A 17,911-nucleotide genomic window follows, 5' to 3' on the forward strand; every position below is an offset into this window, starting at 1 on the left:
TTCAGTGCTTTCAAGTTCTCTTTCCTTTTTTCTCCCTCAAAATTGCAAAGTGTTCCCAGTGGGTTCTTTTAAATTTGTTTCAATTGGAGGAAGTTAACTTACTACAAACAGACTTTGAGCAGCACCTGTGTCTCTTGCAAAAAACTCCACACCTTAATTTTTTTTTGTTATGCAGATACAGGTGCCAAGCATGTGCCCAGAATTACTAATAAACACATTTATCCAAGACCTTTCATGATGCATTGGTAAATCTGGCATTGGGTTTGTCTTCACATTCTAAGTGGAGGTTTTCAAATGTGTTTCCAAATACATCATTTTTAATCATAGCTGAGGTGCTAGCTAGAGTAACACTGTATGTCTGATCTGAATCATACACTTGTGCATTTGGAAGAAGCAGTTCCAACAACTGTAGCCCTTTTCCCATGTGTCTCCCTTATTCAGAGTTTGCTTTTGTGTACCATCCCAAGTTTTCACGTGCACACTGCTGCTTTTTTTGAGCAGTCACAAAATGTCTGTCCTTTTTTTTCTCCAGCTTCTCAGTTTAGTCTGATCATGCAGTTTCCTCCAGCAGTGCCAAAGTGTTATTGCAGAGGTCAAAAACGTGCAAACCAACACTGAGATCTGAATTTTCCAGAACTCACAAAGCAAAAGTTAGAAGAAGTAAAGCTTTGACTGTGGAATCCTTTGTCAGTGTATCAGTGTCCAGAGTGGAAATTTCATTTTAACAGTTTACCCCATCTCCAAAACAACAGAACTATCAGTTCTGACCTTTAGATTTGTGCAGAAAATTTTTGAAACATGAAATAGTTTTTATTCAAAAAAGTTTTTCTTCATATTCTCAAAGAACAAAGCACTTGGAAATACTAAACTGATACTGAGCACTCTCAGAAAGCACCTTCCTGTCCAAGTCTCTGAAATCTAAATATCACAGCCCAAGTGCTGGTACATTGTAAATGACATTTGTTTTAGCAAAATTTCAAAATGTCTGTGTCTGCTACTTCTTACATGTGGAATTTGGAAGATCAGAAACAGTGGGACAGCACACAGTATCCTGTTAGGATTAATATGATGACTATTTGTAATATGCATGCACATATTTAAATAATCACTCCTTAAGAATCTGCTGTCACTGCACTGCTTTTAATCAAACCAGTTTCCTGGAATGGAGGAATTCTTTCTACCACAGTTAAGGACTATTGCTATTTAACTAAAAACTAAAGAATACTGTAACTCAAAAAAGCATTCTCAAGTTAAAACCAAAGTGATTCCTTAGTGGTTTTCTGTAATGTAAACAATATTGACCTAGTACAGATTACTGAATTGGCAGTGAAAATTTGGTATTGATTGGGAAGGTCTAAATTCTGATTATCAGTAGTTGCTTTTTTACTGTCCAGCTTTCTGTTAGAGCTCTGCATTGCACACCTCTGAATCTGGAACTGGTGGATGGCAGCATTTTGCATTGTGTGGATTTCTTTGTATGGAGTTCAGGATGTCTCGTGGTGATAGTGTAGCTGAAGGCTGTTGTTTAGGAGGAAAAACGCTACTTCAGCAAATCCACCCAGGTCGGTGCACACTGGCACTGCAACTGTTCTTTTCCACAAGAGATTGCAACACATTTTATAGCTGATGTAAAGCAATTTCTGTTACTTAAAAGAAATTTTAAAGGTATGAAAAAATCCTCAAAGAACACAAAAATGCAAAACATGGGAAGAACAAATTCATCTCTTGCAGCACTAATTTAAAAGGCATTCAGCATTTCTTGGCCCTAATACATGTCTGTCATATAATTGCCAGACAGATAGAAGAGTAAGTTACATACCAAGCTTTCAGTACATCTCATACACTCTAAAAATAATCACTACTGTACCTCAACAGACAATTTAGACAACCTGTCTAAATTACAGGTGTTTTGTACAGTAGCTTATCATGGTTGATTTTAAGAGTTTTCCTTCCAGATTTGACCTTTGTTATTCCTCCCATCCTTTTGATTCTTCATTTTATTTCACCTTTTCAATTCTGTTGTATGTCTTCAAATTGTCTCTTCATTTTTTTCTGGCTACCTGCTTTGGTTTTGAACAGTGCACAACCTGCCATGATCATGCACATTGGGGTATAAACAAATATAATTGAACATGTTAGTGAAAAAAAGACAAGTTAACATTACGACAGAGTGAACTTGCAATAATAGTGAATTAATGAGTAGGTTGTTCTAACACCTGAAACTGTATCAAAGTTTAATCCCACAAAAATCTTGAGCTATTTTGAAAATGCTCTGAATGTAAACCTCAGAAGTTCTTGAAGAGCAGGAGGGAGGGGAAGGATAAATATCCCAAAGTTATTCAGTTTGGTTTTTCAGGTAAATAATTTCTGCAAGAGTAATGTATTCATAGCATCATTATTATCAACTATATCAAAAAAGTATTTTTGTATCCTAGCAAAATATCCTTTTCCACATTTTTTATGTAGATAAAAAATTAATTTATTTAAGTTATTTAATGATGTGATTTTTTCATGTTAGTGTCAGTCACCTAATAATACACAGCAATTATTCTGGGGGAAAAGTGCTAAAAATGTTTTGGAGCTAATAGAAAATTCAATGGAATGTTGTTTTTTATGTGGCATATCAGCTACTGGAAAAATGTTTCAGCCACTAATTTTTATTCTCCCCTCTTCTGTGATAGACTGGGTGTTGGTTTGCTGTACAGTGAGTTAGATTAGGGGATTTACTAGGGATTAAAAGGAATTTTCTTTTTACTGGCATAGTTTTAAATCAGATCTGTTCCCTGACTCAAACAGAACTTGTCCTGTGACAGCAGGAGAACAAAAATGGATCTGTGTTAAGCAGTAATGGATTATCTGAGACAGCAACCACTGTAATTGATTTTTGAAAATGTTTAACCACCTGTCACTAATCACGTGTTGTTAAAGCCATAAAATATGCAGTTTCTTGCAGAAGAAAAATGTTATGATAAAATACTTCTGAAGAAGCTCTTCTACCCATTAGAATTTCTGTAGATAAGGAGTCTGTATGTAGTAGATCTTACTCTGCTTATTCATTTTTCTTCTGAGATTGATGCTGGTGGGCAGGATGGGTTCAATATGCAGCTAGGATTTTTTTGTTTACAAGAATCTTGATTTTCTTTGTACAGGTCTTGGGAAAATGGAGAATTGTTGGAATTGTACTAAACTATCACATGAAAGCTTAGTAGGATCATTGGTATGAACTCTTTTGAAAATTTCAGGAAATATCTTTGAAGACCCGATCCTTATTGTGTTGGACAGGGCGTCCTGTATGTTACTTTGGAATGTAGATGAATGTAGAGGACTGAGACCAAACCACTGCTATTGCAAAGGAAGCATTATTTTTACTGTCTGGTGTGTGGAGAAGCTCTGAATACAGTTTTCAGATCTACAGATTTAGAAGTTATTAGAATTTTCTACATCTAATAAAGACAAGAGGCTCTTCGTATCAGGATTTATCTCTGGAATAAATACGGTATTCTGCTGAGGAATAACTTTGTATCTCTATATACCACTGTGTGTTTATCTAGCAAAGCACTATTTGCAGGTTGTTTGAAAGTCTGCCTTTCAATGCCAGTGATTATTTTAAATCAAAATAAAAAAAGACAAATTTCTTACTTCAGCTTCATTTGCTCTGCTAGCATAGTGCTGTGGAGCAATCTGAATGCAGAATTTCTTTGGGAATGCTGTGCTGACATCAGTGAGTCAAGAGAATATTAAAGACAAATTGATCTAATTGGAAATTGGATAGTGAGTGTTGGTAGTGTCTGTAAGGTGGAAGTTTCTGTTGATAATAAAAATGGATCTTGTGCAAGGAGAGAAAGTAAAATCCATCTACCCAAGCTCATTGTGCATTTGTGTGTCTTAGTTTTACTTAGGAGTGCTGTACACTCTGATGACAACCCCTCTGACAAACTGACATTAGGTAACTAATGCTTTCATTGCACTTCAGTCATATTTGACCTACTAAGTCTTTCCTATGTAAAAGCCATCCATGTTCTCTTTCAGTGAATTAATTACAGATGCTGCAGATTTCCCTGGGGAGCCAAATCAGCTGTAGAGTTACAAATTACTTAAAAACCTATCAAAGACCCAATGGACAAAATGTCTCTTGCAGTAGGTTTGATAAGTGGCAGTTCTTAATAATGTCACTCTTGGAGTTAACAGTAAATACTACAGCATGATTTCAGTGCTCTGTTGTGAGAACACAGGAGAAGTATTCCCAGGTATGCAGACTGATAGAGACAGTGCACTTGCTGCATGACAAAGATTATAAGCCTGTAAACTAGGTTTTTCCAGAGTAACACTGGAATTTTTTTTAATTATTTTTAAAAGGGTTTTTCATAATTCTCAGTAAGATAAGAGCTATTCTTGAAGCATTACATTTAAAATAACTGCAATGAAGGCTTGCTTATGGAAGGAAGGTCTAACAAAAGGAACTCGCAGATTATGCTGTGTCATTATGCTGGTGAAATTGGAGTATTTATTACATTAGTGCTGTTCTCATATAGATGGAGGAAAATGTCAGTGACGTGGAGTAGAGTCATGGGAAAAGGGCACTATTAGTACTGGAAGTCTTGAGGAAATAGTAAACAGAAATACCAGTTAACTATACCCTAGGTAATAGTCTTTCCATATTTAAAATTACCTGATTTATCAAGCACTTTTGGTAATTTTTGTTCTGTATAAATTTGTTTATATTTCAATATATTGTATCACTGGTGAAAGGGATACAATAATTTTATAACCAAAGTATAGTAAAGAAAATTGGGCTATTCTTGAGAGACATGCAAACCGTCTCTTGGTTTGGGTGGGATATTCTGTGTGAATTTGTATTAGTATATGTTGCTAAACTTTGTTGACTTACATTGGTGAGAAAAATTTTAAAAGGCTGGGTTTGTATTTAACTTGCTCCTTCATGTCTTCTCGTGAATTCAAGAAATACCAGTTTCAGTAATGTTCTCTTGCTGGTGTTACATTACCACAGATCTAGGCAGGCACCGGGGCTTGTGTTGCAGTGTGGAGTGTTGGGACATGTGGGGAGTGCTCTGTTGGTGGCACCGACCTCCCAGCTTGGTTCCAGTGCTGACACTTCCTGATGTGCATGTGGGAGCCCCATGCTGTGTCACTGGGAGCTGTCACAGCCGGAGGAAAGACGGAGGGCAGATTGTTCTGGGCTCTGTCTGGGGAACATCTGGCTTTCTGCTTGGAAATTGCATCTCTGAAGTTCATCTTGAACATTGGTGCCAGCCCCGTCTCATTCTCATAAAACACAGTGAAGGTGTGAGTCCTGTTGCTGGTGGTTCTGCAGTTGCTTCTGTACCAGAGTGAGATTTAAATCCTTACCAATTTTTGGGTTTGATTTACAAAAACCAGTAAATGACATAGCCAGTAAGCACGGGGAAGACCTGGCTGCTGGTTGTCTGTCAGTTAATGTTTGCATTGTTATGTTAAAATCCACCCCGACAGGAACAGTTCTGCAGTCTTTTTCAGTCTTCTATGAAAGTGTGTGTTTGGTAGTCCTAGGGAGGAGTATCAGCTGCAAAGACTGAGCTGATCCAACAATTGTAACTACTTTATGGTAGTTCCATGCTTTAATACATTTCTTATATTTGTTTGACTATTACAAGCTATCTTCTACAGAGGCTTCAAAATAGAGACAGTTCTTTTATATGCTGAAATCATGCTGAGAAACTCTGCAGTCTGGTATGGTTCAGAATTGGAAGGATGAAAGACTGAATGCCCCCTGGTTCTTCTGCAGATATTCCACTTGAAAAAAATTATAGCCTATAGTCTCGTGCATGATGTGCTCACATATTATCTAAGGGGGTAATTTTCCTCTACCCAAAACTATTCAGGCAGCAAGAGCACTTGGCTGTCAGTGCTGCCTCACAAGGGCAGACGCTCTGCCTGTAGGCAGTGGAAGAGCCTCAAAGGGTCTCTGCAGTGGGGGCTTGCTGCCCGCTGCCTTGGGGGACCTGGCTGGTGCAGATGGCGTGTCAAATGTCACCTTTGTTGACCAGGTTTCAGGCTTACTCTTCTAATATGGGGTACGTGTATGTAAAATTAGAATTAGTGGACTTGGAAGTTGTGTTGGATTGCATGTTGCTAGGTTTCTTTGTGAGTTGTTGGTTTGTTTTTTTTTTTTTGTTGGTGTGTTTGCTGGGGTTTTTTTGTAATCCACCTTTAAAGACTTTGGTGTTCTTGCCTGAAGGTGAGGCAGGGCCAGCTGCAGAGGCGTAGTGACTTAAAAGCACCTGGTGCATGTTTTAGACAGCACTTGGACTTTTGCTGCAGGAATGGTGTGCTCAGCCCAGGGACTTGTTTGAATCTCTCCCGTGTGCTTTTTAAGGCAAATCTGCGCTTTCATGGGCAGGTATTGTTCCAGTGTTACTGGAATTGTGTTATTCATCTAGTGAAAAGTAAGTGCTAGTGCTGTTTTGGTTTTGGTTTTGGTTTGGGGTGGGTTTTTTGTATTTTATTTGAGGCTGAAACTTTATTAACTTCATACTTGTCTTTAAATTCATAATATCCTGGAAAAGGGTTGGGGATTTAAGTGCTGGAGCTTCGTTTGTGGTTAATTGAAATTTGTTAGAATTATGTGTATGCAGTAGATGGTCCTTAACAGCAACTCTTATACTGTTGATTACAGGAACATAGAGAAGTTGCCAGACAGTTGTTTTTATTTTGCATTTCCTTGACTATTAGATGAGAATCTAGCCCATAAGATGGACATTGCCATTATGAGTAAGTATATAAAGTATTCGTTGTTTAGATCGTTCAGGAGCTCTGTGGCTTATCTTTGATGTAATTATACAACTTGATTTAATCCTCATCCACTCGAGTTTGTAGCAACTAAAGAAAACTTTCAGAGGGGTCAGGCGGGCACTATTTTTTAATTCATGTTGCTCCTTCCCTCTCCTTCTTACTTGCAACTTCTTGTTGTTGCTGTCTGGAAAGTAAACAGACTCACAGCTGTCCCCTTTCCCCCTCCTGCTTTGCCCCACAGCGGAAGGTTACGCTGCGTTTCAAGAGGACAGTTCCGGCGATGAAGCTGAAAGTCCTTCCAAGTTGAAGCGGTCCAAGGGAATACACGTCTTCAAGAAACCCAGCTTTTCCAAAAAGAAGGAGAAGGATTTTAAAATAAAAGAGAAGCCCAAAGATGAAAAACACAAGGAAGAAAAACATAAGGAGGACAAACACAAAGAGAAAAAGTCAAAAGACTTAACTGCAGCAGATGTTGTAAAACAGTGGAAAGAGAAGAAGAAAAAGAAAAAGCCAATTCAAGAGACAGAGATACCTCAAGTGGATGTTCCAAGTCACAGACCCGTGTTTGGCATTCCTTTGTCTGATGCAGTAGACAGGACCATGATGTACGACGGCATCCGCCTGCCAGCAGTTTTCCGTGAATGTATAGATTACGTAGAGAAGTATGGCATGAAATGTGAAGGCATCTACAGAGTTTCAGGTACTCTGGGCACACTGACATGCAGCTCCCTAAGGTCTTTACTTGCAATTTTCTTATTATTTTATCACTTCCAACATCTAGATGCACTGGTTTTAGCTCCATTAATTATCCAAAAGGTAATCAGCAAAGCAAACTTGTAGGTCTGAAGTACCAGAAGAAATTGGTAATGTGGTGGTACTGCTTAATGGTAGTAAAAACACACCTGTTCTGGCCTTTTGTCACAGGATGCTAGCAATGAATAAAATGTGTTAGTATGGGCAACTTGCATTCTTTTTCTTCTGCTTTATAAATACAATCGTAGCTGATTGCAAAAACAAAGAAGAGCTATAACCATTTTATTGCTTATGCTTCCCACTAAGTTGCTTTTCCCAGTTACTCCCATTGTATTTTTTTTCTTGAAAACTTATTTTCTTTCAGCAAATTTGCTAATAAGCAGAAAACTCCAGTTTCACTGTTGAACCTTAGCAACTGCAGCTAATTAACTGTGGTAGTTGTGTAACACCAGCTTTCATGAGTGAAACCTCAGTTTTAGTCATGTTAGACAGAAGAGTCCTTTTATTTGTGAGCTGCAGAAATGCAGCTCCTGTAGGTACTTCTGTGGGTACATTGGACGGGACAAGAACAAGCAAGGAAAGGAATTTCAGGAAAACATTTTGAATCACATTACTGTAACCAGCACTGTAAACCAGTAAAGAATGGTTCTAAAAATCAGTAAAATGGTTCTGAAAGCTTCATTAGCTGTCTTCATGCTGTCCATCTGCACATTGTTTGGTAGGCATGCAGACATACTGCAGCACCTTAAGTAGTTGCTTAGTCCTGCCTAGTGAAACATTTTGATTGGTTTTACACTCGATGTGTTGGGAGTTTTGACAGGTGTGTTTTCCTTAATTTCTGCTGTGTCCTTTGTAGGTGTTCTCCAGTGCAACAGCTCCCTCTTGTGCGTGTAGGATCGTTTAAATTCAGAGCTCAGAGAGAGCATTGCCGTGCCTTAGCGTCCTGCAGCTGTTGTGATGGCTCATTTTAGCCATAAACCTGAGCATGTTTTCCTGGCATTTTCCAGGGGCTGAGTGTGCCCAGTTGTGCTCACTGAGTGTGAGCCAAGCCAGGGCTGTGCACCGAGTTGGTGTAACCTGAGTGGGTGTTTGAGCTGCAAGAATGAAATTTCCCCAAGCTTAGGAAGATTGGAATGTCACTGAGTTTATACAAACACCTTGTAGAAAATCTTGGCTGGGTTGAATAATTATGTGAACACACTTTTATTCATGTGGTGCCTCAAATCAAAGATCCTGTGTGAGATTCCTTCTCTGAGGAGGGCCAGCTGGAAATCTGGAAACTAAAAAGTGTAGGGTTTGTTTTGACCAAAGGAAGCTGTTACAGGTAGAGCTTGTTGCACAGCATCTGAACTAAAAACATATTTGCTGCCTGGCTTAGGGATGGATAATTGAACAGCCAGAAAGAAGCTTAATGCAAATACATAATTGATCTTGAGTTTCCCAACCTTTCCTCACCCTATTTTATGTTCCTTGATGAAAGGGAATGCTGGCACCAGTTCTGATTCAGAGCTCTGTAACTGCTTTGGTTTTGCTTCATAGGAGTAGTCAATGCTTGTAGAACCAGTGGTCATGTAATTTTGAGTCACAATTTTCACTTTGTTACTTCTGGGTAACTTTTAAAAGGTGTTTCTCAATTATCTTCAATTGTAAGGAGAGGTGAAATAAATACGTCTCAAAAAAAAAGTTTAATTATTAGACATTTACAGTCAAAATTTCTCTTAATTCTTGATCTAACTATTTTAAGGAATAAAATCAAAAGTTGACGAGCTGAAGGCAGCCTATGATCGCGAAGAATCTCCAAACCTGGAAGAGTATGAGCCCAATACAGTCGCCAGCTTGCTCAAACAGTACCTACGGGAACTGCCCGAAAATCTGCTTACCAAAGAGCTCATGCCCCGCTTTGAAGATGCTTGTGGAAAGAGCACAGAAGCTGAGAAAGTTCAGGAGTGCCAGAGGCTGCTGAAAGAGCTGCCAGAGTGCAACCATCTCCTGATTTCTTGGCTGATTGTGCATATGGACCATGTTATTGCAAAGGAACTGGAAACAAAAATGAACATCCAGAATATTTCTATAGTGCTCAGCCCTACTGTCCAGGTATGTGCACCACGCAGCAAGGCTTAGAGCAGAACTGCAGCCCAAGAAAGACTTGTGGGAATTCTTTTGCAGGTGGGAACTGGGTGTTGTCTGATTCAGTTTAGCTAAATTACAGCTCCTCTTTATGTCTCAGGAACCCAAAATGCTGAGAAAGGGGGAACAAAAATCTTTCTGCATGTGGGCTTGCACGTGGGTCTGATATTTGGGTTATTATCAGAGTATTACAAAGACTGCTGTCTTTCAATTCTGTCGTAAGGAGAAGTCATTTAAGGTTGAATTTGTTCAATAATTCATGCAGATACACAGTTTCTGTGGAGTTTTGATTCAGTGATAGTTTAGTGAAGATATTGTTGCTTAATTTTAATATCAAGCTAATGAACCATGTCCTGCACATAGATCTTCCTGGTGCAGTAGTGACTTAGGTAAAATGGCTTTGTTGTCTGCAGCCTAATGGCTGGGGAATAACAACTGACTTGTTTTCCCATTAAGATTTTGTGGTTTCTGGATTGCTTGATTCCTTAATAGACATCTTGGAAACATTTAATTAAATACAGCTCAGAATTAGTCCTGTGCATGATGAAAACGTCACATTATTTGGTGTGGGTCTTCTGGAGCAAACCCTGCAAGTTAGAAAAACCTGACTTTTAATTATAAAGTCCATGTGGAGGCCCAGTAACAAAAGGGCTGGGTGTTATTCCTGGCTCTTTCACTGTGCCAGACACCTCTCTAGCTAGGAAAAGAAGTAACAATTAGGGTAAAACAATGCAGGCCCAATCATGTTTGGCTGGTAACAAGATCTTGGCAGTTGAAGTGCAGGTAGTGACAGAACTCCAGTATTTGTTTCAGGATAATTTTTAAAATTTTAATGGAAGATAAATCATCAAAGGCTTCTGTCTCAGGTTGAAACAAGGAATATAGTGAAAGATGCTTTCATACCACTTTTGGCTACTGTATTAAGTCATCTGAGAGAGAAGATGTAGCGAATACTTAAATGCTGGGGCAAGAGAGAGAAGGTGCAGCCAACCACCAGATAAAACACAGTAGGGTTGGTGTTCCCTTTTACTAACTGTCTTTACCTGAGTACAAAGAGATTTAATGCATTTCTACATCTACCAGTGATGGAAATAATTCTGGTAGGTTAAAAGATGTGAAGATCCTGAGTTTAGTGTGAAAATGCCTCAGAGGCACAGGTAAGAGAAACAGAGAAGTGATCTGTTGAGGCTAGCACTGCATTGTTGAAAGTAAAGATAATTTTCAATCCAGATTTTAATCTCTAAAGACAAAGTGACATGACTGTGGCTCACAGAAAGGTTTACTAAAAGCTGCTGTTTTTGGAGGATACTGTGCTTTGCAGATAAAGATGTGAATAAATCATCTTAACCAATATCCTGTCTGTCCGTCCTTTTTTCAGATCAGCAACCGTGTCCTGTATGTGTTTTTTACACATGTTCAGGAGTTCTTTGGAAATGTGACCCTCAAGCAGGTGACAAAACCTCTTCGCTGGTCAAATATGGCAACAATGCCAGCACTTCCAGAAACACAAGAGAGCATCAAAGAAGAAATCAGGCGACAGGTTGGCAACTACTTGAGTGTTTTTCTATTTATCTTTGCCCTGGCTTTTATATATTCAGTAGAAAATTCTCCTAAGTTTGCAACATACAATGTAATTCCATCACAATTATCCTATTGGTGGAGATCACTGGGAAGAGCTTGATGATTTCCTTTCCTTATTCATGGAAGGTTGTTATGGTCTCATGATGCTCATAACTGTGTCACCTGCAGAGTGCTTTGCTATGTAGGCCAGTACTTTTGTTGTGGGAGGAAGGTCAGGGGAGCCCATTAGGGAGGGTGGTTTCTTCAGTACTGCTCTTCAGCTGCCTCTGGATCCGTGCTGGATGTGTGTTCACACTTGTCATGGACATGTCAAGATTTTGGAAAACCAGAACTCCCAGCCCATTGCTACAAAGCCAGAAAGATCTTCCTTTTCAGTCTGCCCTGGTACAATATAAATTATTTTATTATATTAATAAATATAACAATATTTAAAGACAATTTCTTCATCAATCTTTCTAGGAGTTCCTTCTGAACTGTTTACACAGAGACTTGCAGGCAGGGATAAAAGACTTATCCAAAGAAGAGAGACTCTGGGAGGTGCAGAGAATCTTAACAGCTCTTAAGAGGAAACTAAGAGAAGCTAAGAGGCAGGTGGGTAACTTTCCTGTTTATTGGCCAGACAGCTAAATCATGGATCCTAATTCATAACAGTGCAGAGGTGCCCAGTTAGATCAAAACACCTTTCAATCTTTGCTGCAGATTTCTCATTTTAACTTTACATGCCTGATGAGCAATTGTGTTTTCTGCTTAGCTGGCTCTCCCTAGGGAGAGAGAGATCTTCCCAGCTGTTCACAAAAAAAATGTGTGATGAAAACCCTAGTGTTTGCTAGGGCACACTCATTACATGCTTAAAACATTGAGTCCTAGAGTACTGAGAGGGGTTACTGGAAGACTCGAGGTTAACAAATCTGAGAAGTGTATTTTAAACTATTTTATGTCCCACAGATGGGACAGACCATGCTCAAAATTTGGAAGACGACTACGATGGTGGTTCCAAATTTGGAAAATAATGCATTCAAAAAAATCTTTTTTAGAGTAAATACAGTCAGCAAGGAAGCTATCCTTCTAAATGTTTTCTTATCTGGCAGGAGTGTGAAACAAAGATTGCACAAGAAATTGCTAGCCTTTCAAAGGAGGATGTCTCCAAAGAAGAAATGAATGAGAACGAAGAAGTTATAAATATTCTGCTTGCACAGGTAGCTGGCAGGCACTTACCTGTTTGCCTGATGGTATTTTATATTTTAGATCTATTAAACACTCCTTCGTCCCTTCTGATGCAGAGGGGACACTGCAGGCTCAGAGGGCTCTCTGTGTCCATTAAAACCTCATGGCTTTGTTTTAATGGTCAGTGAAGCAAGGAAAGAATGCTGACTGCAGGAGTGAGCCCAGAGCTGAGGAGACTCTTGTTAACAGCAGAAAGGAGACACTGTGAAAGAAAAAAAGTGGCCTTTGTTGTTCATGTACATAGAAAGCACCACTTCCCAAAGTAGCCAGGCTCAGTACTGTTAACTGCTGTCCTGCTGATCAAAGGAACTAAGGCGGCTATTTTGGCTCTTTTGCCTTCTGCTGCTTCCCCCAGTAGCTTTGAAAATGAATATGAGGAGGAAAGTACAGAGGGGAGAAGATTAAAGACATATAATTCAGTTTTTCTAGTTATTTTACTGGTTGGCTAGAACTTTCCCCTGTGATTTAAGGCAAGGCAGCCAAACATGCCAGGATTTGGTGTGTCATCTCCACAACTGTTCAGCATAGTGATTATCTTGAGGATTTAGAACAGACGTTGTTGGGTTTGAACTTTTTATTTGCTTTGAGGTCTTGATGGATCAAAGTTCAAAGCAGACATGCTAACCACTGCCACTGAAATATTCAGAGAACAGCAACATCTCATACTTACTATATGTTCCTGTAGGAAATAAAGTCAAGGCTTTAAGTGAACTAACTGATCATTGCAGGAGAACGAGATTTTAACAGAACAAGAAGAGCTGCTGGCCATGGAGCAGTTTCTGAGGAGACAGATCGCCTCTGAGAAGGAAGAAATAGATCGGCTCCGAGCAGAAATAGCTGAAATACAAAGGTAAAGTGGACAGCTCACAGCAGAGCCTGGCCAGGATAGCACAGTGTGATTAACAGTACATAAATGCTTTGCTGAAAAAATACTCTAAACCACGCTTAAAAGCTCGCCCACTGAACATCACTGTTGAAAGCTACTTGTTTTTATTAAGTCTCGACAATTTGAATCTTGCAGGATGTTTTCCTGTTGTTTTAACAATGGTATTATGATCTAAAGGAAACTTGACCCTGTGCACTAAAGAAATCCCCCTAGGAAATCAGTGCTTTATTAAATTAAGCTTTGAAAGGACAGTCTGATTTTGCTCTTTAAACCACTGGCAGATGATTGAGAGGATGCAAGTGAAGTCTGTTATGTTGCCACAGTTCTGGCAGGCTTGAGGAAGTGTTTAAAGCAGAATTTGCCCTTGGTCTTTCAGTCGCCAGCAGCACGGCCGCAGTGAAACCGAGGAATACTCTTCTGAGAGTGAAAGTGAGAGTGAGGATGAGGAGGAGCTGCAGGTCATCCTGGAGGATTTGCAGAGACAGAACGAGGAATTGGAGGTAGGATTTGGTTCTTAGCGTTCACTGGTTCTCTGCCGCGGTGGTTACGTGATTGCAGAGGTGCAGACTGGTTGTGTGCATCGGTTTTGCCCAGGCTTGTGACCCACACACAGCTTCTAAATCGCTGCTGTGTGGGAGTCCCTGTTGCTGCCTGGGCCAGCACTGTGGAACGCCCCTGAGCCACAGCACTGCTGTGTCAGAGGGAGCCCTGACATTTGTTTCCCTTCCTCAAAAGATCAAGAACAATCACCTGAACCAAGCGATTCACGAGGAGCGCGAGGCCATCATCGAGCTGCGCGTGCAGCTGCGCCTGCTGCAGCGCGCAAAATCCGAGCAGCAGGGCCAGGAGGAGGAGGAGGCAGAAAAGCGCGGGGGCGTTTCTCAGCAGCAGAGAGACACTGTCCTGGAGACAAAAGCAGCCAAAGAGCAGCCAAAAGCAAGCAAGGAGCAGCAAGTCAAGCCATCGCCAAGTAAAGACAGGAAAGAAACTCCAATTTGATCCGGCTCCTTGGCTATGCACAAAATCAACCGAACTGTGCAAATTACTGTAATTTGAGTCAAACTGCACAAATTATTGGTGGCTGTGTACATTCTGTAAAGAAACTTTTCTTTTAAGCCCTGGAGACTTTTGTCTCTAATACTTGTGGCTTCTACTCATCAGACTCAGGTGAGTTTGGAGAGGCCAGAAGAGTTTTCCAGTTAGTATCAGATTATTTCAAGACTGGTTTCCTTCAGGTGATTTAAAATAATTCAGTAACAGTTTTATTTCAAACCAAAATCATTATTTACATTCACTGGAGCAGAATTGGAAGATCTCATTTTCAGTAAACAAACAAAACCCACCCACACTTACTAATGATTTGCCTTGTGAATCTGTTCATCCTCATCCACCATTATTTCTGCTTATTAACCTAGTCACTTCTTGCTTGTGCCTTTGATACCTTTCTGATGCAGATTATATACAAGGGAGCTTTAAATTTATTCTGGGTTGGCTGAAACGGTGGGAGACTGTGGGGTATCGTGTTTACCTAACATGCCCTTAAGCTTCATTTCTGTTCTGAGATGTACTGAATAAGTGTAAAAACTTGAGAGATGTTATTTATGTCCCCTTATGATGGAAATGTCCATGTCCTTTAGCAGTAGGTAACCCACTGACTCATCCTTAACCACCCTCATCACACCTGTTTGAGACAGGCCCTGTTCACACTGCTGCCATGTAGCCAAGAGCTTTGTCTTCATCCGCTTTAAATGTTTCCATCTCTTGGAAAAAGCCACTGCTTGTAGGCAGGGATGGGAGTGGTTATGTCTTTAGGACGTATCTGCCTGACCAAGCAATACAGCATTTCCCCTGCACAAGTCCCAGGCACTTGTGATTCCAAACGAGCCCGAAGAGCGATGCCAACGGGAGGCACCGGGGGTTCAGCAATAGCCTCTTTCTGTTGGTGTTCAACAAACCAACCAGTGCCACCTGGGACTTGGTTTGGGTTTGGCTGTTTTTAATGCTTCTACCCTTCAAAATCCTCCAGCCACACTGGCATTCAAGGGCCCTTTAATGTTTCAGATACGCTCATTGGACTCAGCCCTCAATCCATATATAGACAGAAACTCCACAGAGTGCATATAGGCTATCTTATTTTTTAATCTGGATATTTATTTTCAGCACCTGTTGGATGTGGTTGTATTCTTTATCTATTGCACTGTTGTGAATCATTGGCCATGATTTGATTTTTGTACAAATAATGCTTTGATATGTTATAGAAAAAAACAGCATAGTATTTTTTTAAAATTTGGAAAAAAAGTTTATAAACAGAAAATGTGATCAGATTACAAATGTAAACTAAAGCATTCTCCCTTGCCTTCGTTACATACATTTTATATTTGCTGGCAATATTTAAACTTTTTGTTTGTTTGTTTAATTCACACTAATTCCTATTGAATCATCACGAATTTTTCTAATGTTCTTCAGACAAATCTCTTAATATTGGTTAACTTTTATTTTGTTAGGATTGTATTTATCAAGCAAATAAATTCAACAGCCATTTGAAAGTAGTTTCTCCTTCATCTACTTCATAATGCAGATCACAGTTACTCTTCTTGGGTGGGTACCTGCAGGTGAGAGGTTTTTATGAAAAATTACTCAAAGAGAGGTGAAGCTGCTGCCCCTGCAGCAGTGCAGCTCCTGTAAGCAGGAACTTGGTGTCAAACCACCTGAGAGATGTTCCTTTGACTTGTTCTGTGCCTCAGCACAGGTGGGGCTGGGGCTGGGCACCTGCTCTTGCTCTGCAGAGGGGCCTGAGTGCCCCAAGCACAGCAGCAGCTTCCTCACCGCAGCCCTGGGCGCTGTCCCACCCCTCACAGAGGCCGATACCCTCAGACCTGTCAGGACAGGCCCCTCCCGGGGCACTGCCTCGGCGTGGGCACCGTCACTGCTGACACAAAGCACTTGCCACCACATTTCCTCTGGGGTTTCTTGTGTTGCCACCTTAACGGCGTGAGCTAGAACGTCTGCCAAAGGATTACACTGCACAAAGATAGGATTTGAAACCAGACATCCCCACTGCCACACCCTGGAAAATTCCCCATCCCAACCGCAGGAGTTCTCCGTACGGTCACGAGGTCACTGAGACCACTGGGGCAGAGCAACCCTGCAAACCGGGCTACTTCCCCTTCCCAAATCCCTCTTCTCTCTCAACTCCCCAGTCCAGGAGAGGAACAACAGCTGGTCCCAAGGCTCCCCCTGTGGAGGGGGAAGGGAGCCTTGGGCACAGCTTATGTAGCCTTGTTCATCTACAGCTCTGCAGATCACCATGGAAGTCTGCAGTCCCAGCATTTTGAGTGGAGAGATGGGAATACCGCATCCCAGAGTTTTGCACCAGTGAACACCACTTGCTGACACACAGGAGATGTGCCTGGGAGTCCTGATGAGCTCCTGCTGCTGCACTCCCACTACCGAGAGCCACTGCCTGCTGTTACCCCAGTGCAGGGCCTCAGGAAGTTGGGGGTGGGACATTTCTGCTGGCAGCACTGCCTATAGGAAACAGTGTCAGGAACAAAGATCCAGAAGGGGACTGGAAAAAAACAAACAAAAAACCCACCCCAAAATTCTCAGTCAAGAGACCAGAAGAACCCATGAGATCGATGACCAGTACGAGAGAAATGGCCTAGCCCCCATTTGTGCCTTTGCTGGCACCTTACTCAGACTGAGTTTATTTGGGTTTTTCTTACACCGCAAACCCAGACTGACTGAAAAATAATTGAAACTCCTTTTGATGTTCAAACAATGCATCTCTCCTCCTCAGCCTTGCTATAACACATGCAGAAGAAGTGTGCTCAGTACCTTCACTTGTCACAGTCACGATCCCAAAGCACCTGCAGGTAATCCCTTTAACACATTTCCCACACAGAGACATTACCACATGTCTGCAGAAATGGGTCACAGAATTTCAAGCAGACAGTGATCAGAGCTGTAAGGTGTTTAAACATTTGGATGTTTATCTCTGCTAAGTGACAGGGTATTTTAATCAGCTAGATGTAGTCCAACCTCAACAGCAACTGAACCCTAAAATAATCCCATTAACTTGGGCTCTGTATTTATTTTTCCAACCTAAATAGAATGTTAATTAACTGGCAGAATCTGAAGGCACTCAGGGAGGGGAGAAGATCATGCACACTTTAAATGAGACTTTCTGTCATACTTTCATATTTTAAGGCTGTCTATCGCTAAGTCATAACTCTGCACATAAAGAAATGATTAATCACTTTAAATATCCTTTCCCTGCTGGCACAGACAGGGAGAGAAGCCTTTCCCATCAGTGTCAGGGAGGACAGAGTAAGTGGGATACAGAACCAGCTTTTGCCCACCTGCCTGCCTCAGGCTTCTCTTCCCACCCTTCACAACAGAGGGGTCCCTGGGCTGAAACCAGCTCAGGAAACGTGAGCTGCACACCAGCTTCCCCAGCAGAAGACAAGGGACTAGCAGGAGGGAACTCAGTCAGAGAGTGCCTGAGCCATGGCACAGACTCTGCCCTCCTGCCCATCCGCTACCAATTGC

The 17,911-nt window shown here is 40.9% G+C and overlaps 1 protein-coding gene across 6 annotated transcripts in view; it reads left to right on the forward strand.

Annotated features, from left to right (window-relative positions):
* Nucleotides 1-15,909, forward strand: part of RALBP1 (ralA binding protein 1) — a 33,001-nt gene extending 17,092 nt beyond the window's left edge. For 4 of the 6 annotated variants that reach the window (XM_063396450.1, XM_063396441.1, XM_063396468.1 and 1 more), the window contains 8 exons: nucleotides 7,031-7,489; nucleotides 9,287-9,636; nucleotides 11,048-11,209; nucleotides 11,710-11,841; nucleotides 12,339-12,446; nucleotides 13,203-13,324; nucleotides 13,737-13,860; nucleotides 14,096-15,909. In XM_063396450.1, the coding sequence (XP_063252520.1) occupies nucleotides 7,031-7,489; nucleotides 9,287-9,636; nucleotides 11,048-11,209; nucleotides 11,710-11,841; nucleotides 12,339-12,446; nucleotides 13,203-13,324; nucleotides 13,737-13,860; nucleotides 14,096-14,359 (1,721 nt within the window). In that variant the 3' untranslated portion in view covers nucleotides 14,360-15,909. Of the gene's footprint in view, nucleotides 1-6,424; nucleotides 6,444-6,673; nucleotides 6,769-7,030; nucleotides 7,490-9,286; nucleotides 9,637-11,047; nucleotides 11,210-11,709; nucleotides 11,842-12,338; nucleotides 12,447-13,202; nucleotides 13,325-13,736; nucleotides 13,861-14,095 lie in introns of those variants that run through there. The other 2 variants (XM_063396488.1, XM_063396477.1) reach the window with 2 other exon arrangements.
* Nucleotides 15,910-17,911: the final 2,002 nt, after the last annotated feature.

This window comes from Prinia subflava, chromosome 1, assembly GCF_021018805.1.
Source record: "Prinia subflava isolate CZ2003 ecotype Zambia chromosome 1, Cam_Psub_1.2, whole genome shotgun sequence".
Lineage (NCBI taxonomy): Eukaryota > Metazoa > Chordata > Aves > Passeriformes > Cisticolidae > Prinia > Prinia subflava.